Source organism: Tamandua tetradactyla, chromosome 16 (assembly GCF_023851605.1).
Source record: "Tamandua tetradactyla isolate mTamTet1 chromosome 16, mTamTet1.pri, whole genome shotgun sequence".
Classification (NCBI taxonomy): Eukaryota; Metazoa; Chordata; class Mammalia; order Pilosa; family Myrmecophagidae; genus Tamandua; species Tamandua tetradactyla.
Window position 1 is genome coordinate 33,806,364 of NC_135342.1, and position 12,941 is coordinate 33,819,304.

The window sequence follows — 12,941 nt, forward strand, 5'->3', positions numbered from 1 at the left end:
CAAGGCATCAAAATTGGAAAGGAAGAAGTAAAACTATCACTGTTTGCAGACGATATGATACTAGACGTCGAAAACCCGGAAAAATCCACAACAAAACTACTAGAGCTAATAAATGAGTACAGCAAAGTAGCAGGTTACAAGATCAACATTCAAAAATCTGTAGCATTTCTATACACTAGTAATGAACAAGCTGAGGGGGAAATCAAGAAACGAATCCCATTTACAATTGCAACTAAAAGAATAAAATATCTAGGAATAAATTTAACTAAATAGACAAAAAACCTATATAAAGAAAACTACAAAAAACTGTTAAAAGAAATCACAGAAGACCTAAATAGATGGAAGGGCATACCGTGTTCATGGATTGGAAGACTAAATATAGTTAAGATGTCAATCCTACCTAACTTGATTTACACATTCAATGCAATACCAATCAAAATCTCAACAACTTATTTTTCAGAAATAGAAAAACCAATAAGCAAATTTATCTGGAAGGGCAGGGTGCCCCGAATTGCTAAAAACATCTTGAGGAAAAAAACGAAGCTGGAGGTCTCGCACTGCCTGACTTTAAGGCATATTATGAAGTCACAGTGGTCAAAACAGCATCGTATTGGCATAAAGATAGATATATCGACCAATGGAATCGAATAGAGTGCTCAGATATAGACCCTCTCATCTATGGACATTTGATCTTTGATAAGGCAGTCAAGCCAACTCACCTGGGACAGAACAGTCTCTTCAATAAATGGTGCCTAGAGAACTGGATATCCATATGCAAAAGAATGAAAGAAGACCCATATCTCACACCCTATACAAAAGTTAACTCAAAATGGATCAAAGATCTAAACATTAGGTCTAAGACCATAAAACAGTTAGAGGAAAATGTAGGGAGATATCTTATGAAACTTACAATTGGAGGCGGTTTTATGGACCTTAAACCTAAAGCAAGAGCACTGAAGAAGGAAATAAATAAATGGGAGCTCCTCAAAATTAAACACTTTTGTGCATCGAAGAACTTCATCAAGAAAGTAGAAAGACAGCCTACACAATGGGAGACAATATTTGGAAATGACATATCAGATAAAGGTCTAGTATCCAGAATTTATAGAGATTGTTCAACTCAACAACAAAAAGACAGCCAACCCAATTACAAAATGGGAAAAAGACTTGAACAGACCCCTACCAGAAGAGGAAATACAAATGGCCAAAAGGCACATGAAGAGATGCTCAATGTCCCTGGCCATTAGAGAAATGCAAATCAAATGAGATATCATCTCACACCCACCAGAATGGCCATTATCAACAAAACAGAAAATGACAAGTGCTGGAGAGGATGCGGAGAAAGAGGCACACTTATCCACTGTTGGTGGGAATGTCAAATGGTGCAACCACTGTGGAAGGCAGTTTGGCGGTTCCTCAAAAAGCTGAATATAGAATTGCCGTACGACCCAGCAATACCATTGCTGGGTATCTACTCAAAGGACTTAAGGGCAAAGACACAAACGGACATTTGCACACCAATGTTTATAGCAGCATTATTTACAATTGCAAAGAGATGGAAACAGCCAAAATGTCCATCAACAGAAGAGTGGCTAAACAAACTGTGGTATATACATACGATGGAATATTATGCAGCTTTAAGACACGATAAACTTATGAAGCATGTAATAACATGGATGGACCTAGAGAACATTATGCTGAGTGAGTCTAGCCAAAAACTAAAGGACAAATACTGTATGGTCCCACTGATGTGAACGGACATTCGAGAATAAACTTGGAATATGTCATTGGTAACAGAGTCCAGCAGGAGTTAGCAACAGGGTAAGATAATGGGTAATTGGAGCTGAAGGGATACAGACTGTGCAACAGTACTAGATACAAAAACTCAAAAATGGACAGCACAATAATACCTAATTGTAAAGTAATCATGTTAAAACACTGAATGAAGCTGCATCTGAGCTATAGGTTTTTTGTTTGTTTGTTTGTTTGTTTGTTTTACTATTATTATTACTTTTATTTTTTTTCTCTATATTAACATTCTATATCTTTTTCTGTTGTGTTGCTAGTTCTTCTAAACCGATGCAAATGTACTAAGAAACGATGATCATGCATCTATGTGATGATGTTAAGAATTACTGATTGCATATGTAGAATGGTATGATTTCTAAATGTTGGGTTAATTTCTTTTTTTCCGTTAATTAATAATAAAAAAAAAACTACAAGGAGATGTCATACACCGCCAATACAGTGGCTAAAATAAAAAATAATAATGCCAATAACAAATTCTGGTGGAGGTGCACATAAACTGGCTCACTCATATATTGCTGATAGGATGTAAAATGCTACAGCCTCTATGGAAAATAGTTTTTAGTACTTTCTTAAAAATCTAAACATGCAACTACCATATGACTCAGTAACTGGCTTTTATTCTAGTGAAATAATCCTAAGCAGTTATTCCAGAGAAACAAAAACTTATGTTCACACAAAAACCTGTACAAAAATGTTTACATCAGCTTTATTTTTAATAAAATGAAACAACTCAATTGTCCTTCGATGGATGAATGGTTAAACAAACTGCAATATAGCCATACCATGGAATACTACTCAGCAATAAAAAGGAATGAACTACTGATACCAGTAACAACTTGGATGGATCTCTAGAGAATTAAGCCAAGTGGAAAAATCCAACCCTAATAACTCACATACTGTAGCATTCCAATTATATATCATTTTTGAAATAACAAAATTATAGAAATGGAGAAAGATTACTAGTTGCCAGGGATAGGATGGGAGGATGCAGGAAGGAGGTTGGTGTGATTATAAAAGACCAGCATGAGGGGTACTTGGGCTGAGGAACTGTTCTGTACCATGACCATCATGTTGAATACACAAGTCTACATATGTGATAACATTTTACAGAATTTACAAAAAAACACAGATGAGTACAAGTAAAACTGAGAAAATTTGACTAAAATCAGTGAATTGTACTAATGTAAATGTCCTGGTTGGGATATTGTATTAGAGTTTTGCAAGATGTTACTTGAAAAGTAGGTAAAATGTTCAAGGGATCCTTCTGTCTTACTTCATATAATTGTATGTGAATCTATAATTATCTCAATAAAAATTCCAATTAAAAATTAAAAAAAAAAAAATCAATTGGCCATAAATGTGAGGGTTGATTTCTGAGCTCTCAATTCAATTCCATTGATCTATATGTCTGTCCTTGTGCCAGTACCATGCTGTTTTGGTTACTGTGGCTTTGTAATAAATTTTAAGATCCAGAAAAAAAAAAAAAAGGTATCCTGTAGAAAGAATGACAATCAGTATACTTACCAGGTTTTTGTCGTCGTGGCCTTCTCTTCACACGAGGACCAACTCCTTGTCCTTCCTTCCACCCCATCTTTCTTAGCAATTCAAAACCCACAGATAATCTAGGATAGTAAAACACTGAACATGAACGTCTTCTGACAACATTAGGGAACAGTATAAAATAACCAGTTCTGGGGTTCCTGCTGAGCTCATATACCTGTCCTGCCTGAGACATTTCCCCTATTCCTGTCAGAGCTGTGTGACCCTGCCACTCCAGCCACAGCTCACTAAACATGGCATGGACACCTGACCTGGGGAAGTCCATGAGATGCCATCTCTCTTGGGCATCTGGAATGGGCACATGGAGACTCTACAGTCTTTCTAAACATGTGGCCTGGGAAATCAGAAAGATCTGAGGCTGTCACATTATGTTATCATGTACCCAGGCAAACAAGGAGGTTTGCAGAAAGAGAGAGCAGAGTAAGGGAGGAGAGTTCACAGGTTTGTGAAAAAGGGGATGAGAGAGCAGCTGCTCTGATTCACTTCTTTAGCTTCCATGAGCCCAAACAGCATGGTCAGTGGCTGGAGCTTTTGAGCTCCATGCAGTAACAGTACAATATTCTTTTGACAAACTCCCCTTTTCATCTTTTCATTCATGCTGAAAAGGCTACTCTTACTTACAAACTACTCCTAGCTAAGATAATCACACATGCTCAAAGGAGGGATGCCAAGAATGGAAAAATCTAGAATTAAATTCTTCTCACTTTGCTGGTGATATGAGGTCATCAAGTAGAGTGGCTCCAGGAATGGGGGCAGTAGCAGCTGCTAACTGCCTGGCTTTTTCTCGTATTCTGTCTTTGGTTTTGGAAGCAAAATCATCTGTTGTAACAATCGCTTTTGGTGCTATCCCAAATTCACTAAGATCCTTTAAAAAATTCAAACAGAATTACTTATATTTCTATTTGAAAAGTGATTATACCTCATAGCTTTACTTATTTAAAAAAAAAAGTTGAAACTATGAAACGCAGCTAGGGATAAGTGGAGAGACTCTCTTTACACACTGACTCATAACCTCACTCTCATATAAGCTAAGGCCAGTGGTCAAGGACAGAGACATAATGGGAGCTGCTCAGTGGGGCCACAACAAGTACTACCAAGCTGGGAAGACAGTAAGTGTGGGCCAAGTTCTTTTTGACAATTTTTCAAAGATTAATATGAAGGGAGTAAATCTTAGTTTCACAACTAGCAAGACTGTGTGCCCTTGTGTGACAGGCCTTGAGTGTAGTGCTTTCGTGTTTACTGGAGCAAATACTGTCAGCTGTCTGTCCGAAACCCACTCCCCTTCCTCTTTTCTGGGTGCCCTAGTATTGCCTAGGCACCTGCTTTTCTCTGTACCAGCTAGCACCCAGGTGAAGCAGGGGAAGTAGAGGAGAAGGAGTTGGAAAGAATCATATCTTTTGGTCTCCCTTTCCTTGCAACAGATTGCTTTAGGAATGGGCATGTGGAACAATTAGCCCAACTGGATATAAGGGGAATTTCACTGTAGGATTTATGTGAAATTTTCTTGGTTCTTTTTTTTTTTTTTTTTACATGGGCAAGCACCGGGAATCGAACCCGGGTCCTCGGGCATGGCAGGCAAGCATTCTTACCTGCTGAGCCACTGTGGCCCGCCCGTTTTCTTGGTTCTTAAGAAAAGATATCAAGAAAAACATGCTCCTTCCACTGGATATTGTTGTGCTGGCTGTGCCACCTGGAATGACTACAGCTGTCTTGCAACCATGAGGAAAGCTAGTATAAGGACAAGCTGCCATGCAGGGGATGCCTGCGAGGAGAGCATCCTGACCTAAGTGTTTTATTTAATCTTCATCACAAATCTATAACTAGGTATTAAGGTAACAGGGGTTTAATTTTAAAATGAAAATGGGAGTACACATGTAGGCTGATAGAACCACTGTGGAATTCCCTGGTCAACCTCCTTACCTCTAAGATGTTGCTGGGTATTTTTTGCTCTAACAATGTTCCCAGACACCTGTGGGTGCCACCCTTTCACTCCTCTCTCTGTGTTGTTCACTGTTCCTTAAACTGCAGTGTGCAGTCTGCGGAAAGCTGTAGAGTGGTGCCCATGGGTACTTCATTTCGGGGGCAATGCTGTTTGTACATGATTTTTCCATTACACTCTTGACTTTAGAAACCAGCCCCAGCATAAGATGCTGCCCCAGTGAACAAGAATCCATTACCATAGAGGGCACAGTAATTCAAACACTTAAGTGATAAAGCCTTACAAAGAGGAAATCCTACATTAGACGTTCTGGGGAGAAAGAATGTGCCACTACAATCGACTACACACATCCCACTAGCTTTGAAAGGCAATTGAAGTTTTGCACACCCACCTCCTCATCCATAAAATCTTCAGGACCAAGAACAGATTTGTCTGCTCTGTTCTGTCGCGAAGATACAAAGGTCGAGGGTGTCCATCCTTGAAAGAAAAGAGAAACTTTATAATCCTATAAATTTCATATAATAAACTTTATATATATAATACTATAAACTTCATAGTATTTTGGTTTATAACTAAGTAATTAAATGACATGTACAGATTTGAAACATCTAATAACTACAAACTCTGTAGCTATTTTCCCATCTCACTGCTTATATATACATAATTATTCTTTAATCTTCTTATTAATCCCCATGTCCCCTACTGTCAGAACTTAGTGGATACAGTGAGGTTTCCCCATAAGAACTTGGAATAAAGAAAAATCAAATTATGCACTGAAAGTTAAACTGTGAAATGAATACAGATAGATCTGAGTAGAAAGATTCAAGGTTACCTTAAAGGGCACAGCAGAACAGCAATCTGCACTAACATATTAACATATCTAAAGAAACAATGTATCAAGATATATTAGATAGCCAGGAAAGGATGGGTAAAGAGAGAGTAACACTGTATGCTTTGTATCAAAGTTAAATTTCTTGAAATTGGTAGCTATACTTAAGGCACTTACACAGTGAGTATGCTTATTCTTAAGAAATGTACTTGGAAGTGTGAAGTGTTAGAGGAAAATGATGTATACAACCCACTCTCAAAAATTTAGATAACAGATGTGTCTGGTCCAAGCAAGAGTGATGGCTATACTAGACCCTCAATTCCATCAAACCTGAGTTTTATAACTGATACCTCTTCCTCACCACCCAAGATCACCAAGTATATGCCATGTCTCTAGAGAGAATGTTATGGAGCTCAAATTTATCTAAAACCTTCTGCAGACAAATTTTGTTAGTTTTCTCTAAGAGTTGGTGCACCTCCTTTCTGATTTCCTCAGGGTCTTGTGGAGCTGAGGAGTGTAGGAGAGGAATACTCTTGGTAGGTGGGAGCAGCAAGTTTCTGAGCCTGTGAGGAGTGACAGTGGCATATTCCCTAGGATATGAGCCCAGCACCTTCCTCACTTTGGATTTCTACAGTCTTTGCCTTCTTTCTATATTGTCCTTTAATTTGTCACTCATAATGGTAAAAAGAGATTCCAGTGCATTAATATACCACAGTCTACCTAACCCCCCACAAGCAACTTATTTATAATATATAGCACAGCTATAATCGTAATACAGATAAAAAGAGGGTTACTGTTGTTCTTTTAATTCTTTAGAATAAAGTACCCTAAGTAGAGATCAAACCACCTCCAGATACACTGCTTGAAATTACCCAACAATCAGCAATGTATTAGGGTACTTGTTACTTCACAACTCTACTGTCATTCCAACCATTTTAATAGGTGTGCCGATTTAATAGAGCTTTGGTTACTTTCATTTGCTTTTCTTAATAATAAGGCTGAATAGTCCAGATAGCATTTCTAGCTCCTCTGGAGTCAACTATTCAAATACTTAGACCATTTGATCATTGGAGACTGATCTTTAAATATTCTGGATATCAAACTTCAACCATTTTATTTATCCCAAGTATTTTTCTTGCCTTGCTTTTTTTTCCCCTTTCTTCTACTGCTTTTCATCGTTATTTTACTATTATTTCTGTGTCTAAATTATTTTTTTTAATCTATATAATATCTGGCCCTTCTTGTTCCTGATAAGTGCTATTAATCAGTTCATTTTTCATTAATCACAGAGATATATAAAGCCATTTCCTTCCAGTTAAAATAAGTTTCTATGTTAAACTGTTAAAAGTATATATATACATATATACACACACATTACTTAAAACAATATGAAACTTGTTACACTGCACAATGTGAAAAGTTTCATTTATATTTCTCCAGGTTGAAAGCATATAGATCTGCAGTGATGCTGTAGATCCCAGCATCAGCAGAAGAGCAGCTGTTGGCTCCACCAGCAGCAATATCTAACCTTATGCTGGCTCCTTTACCACTTTGACCCTCACATGGCCTCATCCATAAAATAGCTGTATCTACCTGCCCTCCTTAGTCACCGAGTTGTATGGGAACCAACAGATGTTTAATGGTTAACAAAATAAATCTGTGAGAGTACACTGCACATGGTAAAATGCAATAAAATGGAAGTCATTATTATAATTTAATCATCTTGTGAGATTGCATCTATTATTTTTTTAAAGTAGAAAGAATCTCTCTCATCTTCAAGTTTTAATTCATGAATAACACAGAAGTTAATTCTGGAAACATTCCAAACATTCAAAGGATACTATGGTACATGTGCTAAAATATTTAAAGAAAATAAAAGGGGGGGGGGGGGTTAGAAAGGATGTATGTCCCCTAAAAAAGCCATGTTTTAATCAAAATCCCATTTCATTAAGGTAGAATAATCCCTATTCAATACTGCATGTTTGAAACTGTAATCAGATCATCTCCCTGGAGATGTGATTTAACCAAGAGTGGATGTTAAGCTGGATTGGGTAATGACATGTCTCCACCCATTTGGGTGGGTCTTGATAAATTTCTGGAGTCCTATAAAAGAGGAAACATTTTGGAGAATGAAAGAGATTCAGAGAGCAGAGCAGAACAACATAGCCATGAGAAGCAGAGTCCACCAGCCAGTGACCTTTGGAGATGAAGAAGGAAAATGTCTCCTGGGGAGCTTCATGAAACAGGAAGCCAGGAGAAGAAGCTAGCAGATGATGCAGTGTTCACCATGTGCCTTTCCAGATGAGAGAGAAACTCTGTGTTCGCCATGTGCCTTCTCACTTGAGAGAGAAACCCTGCACTTCATCAGCCTTCTTGAACCAAGGTATCTTTCCCTGGATGCCTTAGATTGGACATTTCTATAGACTTGTTTTAATTGGGACATTTTCTTGGCCTTGGAACTGTAAACTAGCATCTGATTAAATTCCCCTTTTTAAAAGCCATTCTGTTTCTGGTATATTGCATTCCGGCAGCTAGCAAACTAGAACACGGTTGGGGGGGTGGTGCTGAGAGGGTATCTTATACTATTTTAATTGTTTGCTTTAGCAATACAATAGCTATAAATAACAAAATCATACCTTCTTTTGAGCCAACAGTGTTGAAGTACCCAGCAGAGAAACCTCCACTAAAGGCTCCATGAAACCGCTTATACCTTCCTTTTTCATCTCTAACAGTCTGATCCTGAAGAGGAATTGGTTTTTTCGGTCTTTCACCTAAAAAAGAAATTTTTTTTGAATGAGGAGACAAGGGGATGTTGGCTTAGAAAGTATTTTGGATTTTCGGAAAATGTCTTTTTTTTTTTTTTTTTTTTTTTTTTAGGAATTTAAATTCTTACTGAATCTTGCGTAAAAGTGACGCTTACTCCAGAGTAGCCTCTCGACTCTATTTGAACTCTCTCAGCCACTGATACCTTATTTGTTACATTTCTTTTCCCTCTTTTGGTCAGGGTGGCATTGTTGATCTCACGGTGCCAGGGCCAGGCTCATTCCTGGTAGCCATCTCCCATACTCCCAGGGAGACTTTTATCCCTGGATGTCATGTCCCACACAGGGAAGGAAGCAATGATTTCACTTGGAGAGTTGGGCTTAGAGAGAGGCCACATCTGAGCAACAATAGGTCCTCCGGAATAATAATAATAATGCACACCTATTAGTAGGCTAAGCTTCTCCCCTACATACATAAGCTTCACAGGAGCAAGCCTCAAGATCAAGGGCTTGGCCTACTGATTTGAGTACCCCTAATGCTTGACACAATATCAGGGATTTCCCCAGTGGTAAAGTTTGATAGTTCCACAATTTTTCTCCCATCCCTCAAGGGACTTTGCCAATACTATTTGATTACCTGCTTAACATACGCTGGGATTTGTCCAGGTAATACATTAAGCTATATAGGATTAAAGGCCCTCTTTCTTATTCTGAGCTCCCTATGTTTGGATTATTTAAATAATCTATCCCGACAGGCTAAATTAGATTACATGCTACAGAAACTTTAGGTTCTGGACAAAATAAACTTTTTCCTTTGGTCTCAAAGAGTAGATGAGGTTCTAAAATACAGACAATCTCTTCCTTACCTCTGTATTCTGAATTACCTTAATGCCAACCTGATTGGCTTCATTCATAAATGTAATTTCTTAAACATAATGAATTTTTCTTATATACTTTAGAAACAATATAGTTTATCAAGCTTCTTTATAGTTCTAAGATAATTATAGGTATCTCTTATTAACGATAGAAGAATATTTTAGCAAAAATGGCCTGCTTTTCTCCCTAAATTCCATTACAAAACCCAAATTATACAGGGGGAGTGGGGGCAGAATTCTAAGAGATGGAGTTGAAATCTCCTGACAACGAAGGAGGCAGATGCTGTGATGACCATGGCATATAGAGGCTATCGACAGAAAGAACACTTTTATAGCTCTTCTAGAACTTTACGGTATTTCCCTGAATCCAGAAGCCTTCTTTGGTATTGCCCATTTCCCCCAGACCTTAAGTTTACTTATTCCCAGATCTCCTGATTCCCAGAATCTTACTCTTTTTCCTACTTTGTTGAAAAGGGCTGGATTGCTGTATCACATAAGCAAAAGGAATTTAATCCAACACATTTTAGCCTTACTTCCTGACATGTCAGGTACTGTAACACAAATTACAGCCTAATTTTATGAACTCCAATTCAAAATGCTGAAATTATTTAAAACAAAAAATAACCATGAAGTTATTTTCAAAGGTTTCGTTATAAAGTTAAGTTATACAGTGGGTAAGGGCATGAGATTGAGTCACAGAGCTCTGGATTTTAAGGCCAACTCCACCTGCGCTGGCTCTGGGACTTTGGTCAACTTGGAATCTCTCTGTGCCTCCATTTCCTTGTCTGTAAAATGAGTATGGGACTAATAGTGACATCTATATCTTAGGGTTGTTATGCAAATGAAACAAGGTAATGCCTGTAAAGTGCTTATGAAGAACAGGGGCATACAATAAATACTTTCAAAATGCTAGCTGCTATTGCTATTACTATTATTATAATTAGGTACAGTAGGTGAGATGTGTTCTAAAGTCCACATGTACCTGTTACTTCTGTTTCAATTTCTGGAAGATAGAACAAAACAGTAAAGGAACTTTCCAGAAATCTACAACTTCCAGATGGGTCCTTGGTCCAGATAAGTCCTGAAATTGAGCCCAGCCTCTCCAGAATATCAGATAGTTCCATCTCCCTACCCCATATTAGTGTCAGACCCTTCCAATATGAAAAATTTAGAATTGCCATAGCCTAACACCCTTTCAGAGAGAGATGGAAAGATCAAAGGTGATGGTGGAGTTATACAGAGAAGATAGGATTAACAACTGAATATGAATGCTGAATCATTAAATTGACACTTCTTTTAGTCTCCAGTATTTTAGAACAACTAGAAGTAAAAACCTAAAATTGTGGAATTGTAACTAACCCATATCAAACTCTGAAATATGTTCTTCAACTAATTGTGGTGCTGTGCTTTGAAATTTATAGCTTTTTTGTATTTATGTTATTTTTCACACAAAAAAAGAAAGAAAGTCAATCAATTGTGATGATAAAAAAATATTTAAGCCCTCTAGCTGCCTATATTATGGAGCAGCTAGAAGGAACAATATGAGAAGATGGTATGGTAGCCCATGACAAACTCTGGCATCTGTCCTGTAACTACTTGTTGAAGACTGCTGTGAAAACTATTGCTTTTTTATTTCTTTGCTTTGTATATATGTTATACTATATAATAAAAAAAGTTAAAAATCAAAAAAGAAAAAAAAAAGTAAAGGCGTTTCCAACCTCATAGTTCTAAATTCTTACTTGCAGCTTGTGAAGTCTTCAGGTCATTCTTGTAATATGAACCACATCAGGGCAGTGGGTTCTGAAGAACAGATCTGGGTTCAAATCCCCCTAACTCTACTACTTGCTAGTTTCATGGCCCTGGGCAAGTTACTTAATCTCTCTAAGCTTCTCCACAACCGTAAAATTAGGGTATTAATGGAGTTCATCTAGCCGTGAAGGGGAATAAATCTACAGAGAGTTAAGCACAGTGCCTAATGAAGCTCAGTAAATATCAATTACAATTTCATTTTACTCTAAACAATTACAACTTTGGTCCCCCATCCAAAATCTTCATCAATTCTCAGAAATGCAGTAAACACACTCCATTACTGCATGTGTGCCTGGGACAATTCTTGTGGGAGTTGGTACTGTGCATTGCAGCATCTCTGGCTTTACCCACTTGATACCAGTAGTACTCTCTCAACTAAGGTGTGACAACCAAAAACGTCTCTAGCCATTGCTAAATTCCCTTAGGGGTGGGGTGGAGTGGGGTGTGTAACCACCTGGCTAAGTAAGAGAGGGCAGATCCCACCAGTTCTAGGTGCTGTGCTCACTGTTCTGCAGGTGCTCTTGATCTCAAAGGGGAGATAAGATCTGCAGACAACTAAGTGGAATTGTGGCGACAGGTGATGAGTGCCAGGCAGCATGACCACAGGGTTCCTAGGGAGGAGATGCCACCTCTACCCACAGTAACAGGGGATATTTCAGGGAAGATGTGGCATTTTAGCTAGGCCCTGTTATAATCATTGCCACTAATAATAACTAACCCCTTCATCTCACACTTATTATCTCATGTATCGCACCTTTATAGATGAGGATACCCTGATTAGGCAGTTGGCCTGAGGTGGGCTGCTAATAAGAATAAAGCTGAAATCAAGTGTGTAATCTCCCTCCAAGTTCAGATGACATCCATATCATCCTTCACTCTTTTCCCAACCACAAATTTACAAAGGACCTTGCCACGGAGACAGCCCTATTCTAAACCACAGGTTTGGAAAAACAAACACAACTCCATCCCTGTTCTCAGGGTGCTCAGAGTCCAGCAGAAGAAACTGCTGCACTACAAAAATTCTTCTGACAATGTGCAAGGACCACCATATCACAGCCATCCTTAGGCATGAACAGAATTTTGATCTTTGCATATGGAGACACAATTCCCAACAGAGGCACTAAATTCCATGAGTAAACAGAAGGATGGTATAAAAGGACACCACCGGGTGTAACGAAAGGGTAGTCCACTCTGACTGGAGGGCAGGGAAGGAGTGGAAGATGGAGCCAGAACAGGAGACAGTGCAGAGGGCATTGTACACGGTGCTGCAGGGTCTGTGGCATGTTCTGTGGGCAAAGGAAACTGGAGAGTCACACCACTGAGGAACAGGAAAATGGTTCTAAAATTAATCTGGGTAC

General features: G+C 38.4%; 1 protein-coding gene across 1 annotated transcript in view; it reads right to left on the minus strand.

Annotated features, from left to right (window-relative positions):
- The window catches only part of GPATCH1 (G-patch domain containing 1), a 77,821-nt gene that overhangs the window by 62,453 nt on the left and 2,427 nt on the right, over positions 1-12,941 (minus strand). The window contains exons 2-5 of the mRNA XM_077132241.1: positions 8,774-8,908; positions 5,700-5,785; positions 4,074-4,234; positions 3,334-3,431 (exon numbers count right to left, since the gene is read on the minus strand). Coding sequence (XP_076988356.1) covers positions 3,334-3,431; positions 4,074-4,234; positions 5,700-5,785; positions 8,774-8,908 — 480 coding nt within the window. The remainder of the gene's footprint in view (positions 1-3,333; positions 3,432-4,073; positions 4,235-5,699; positions 5,786-8,773; positions 8,909-12,941) is intronic.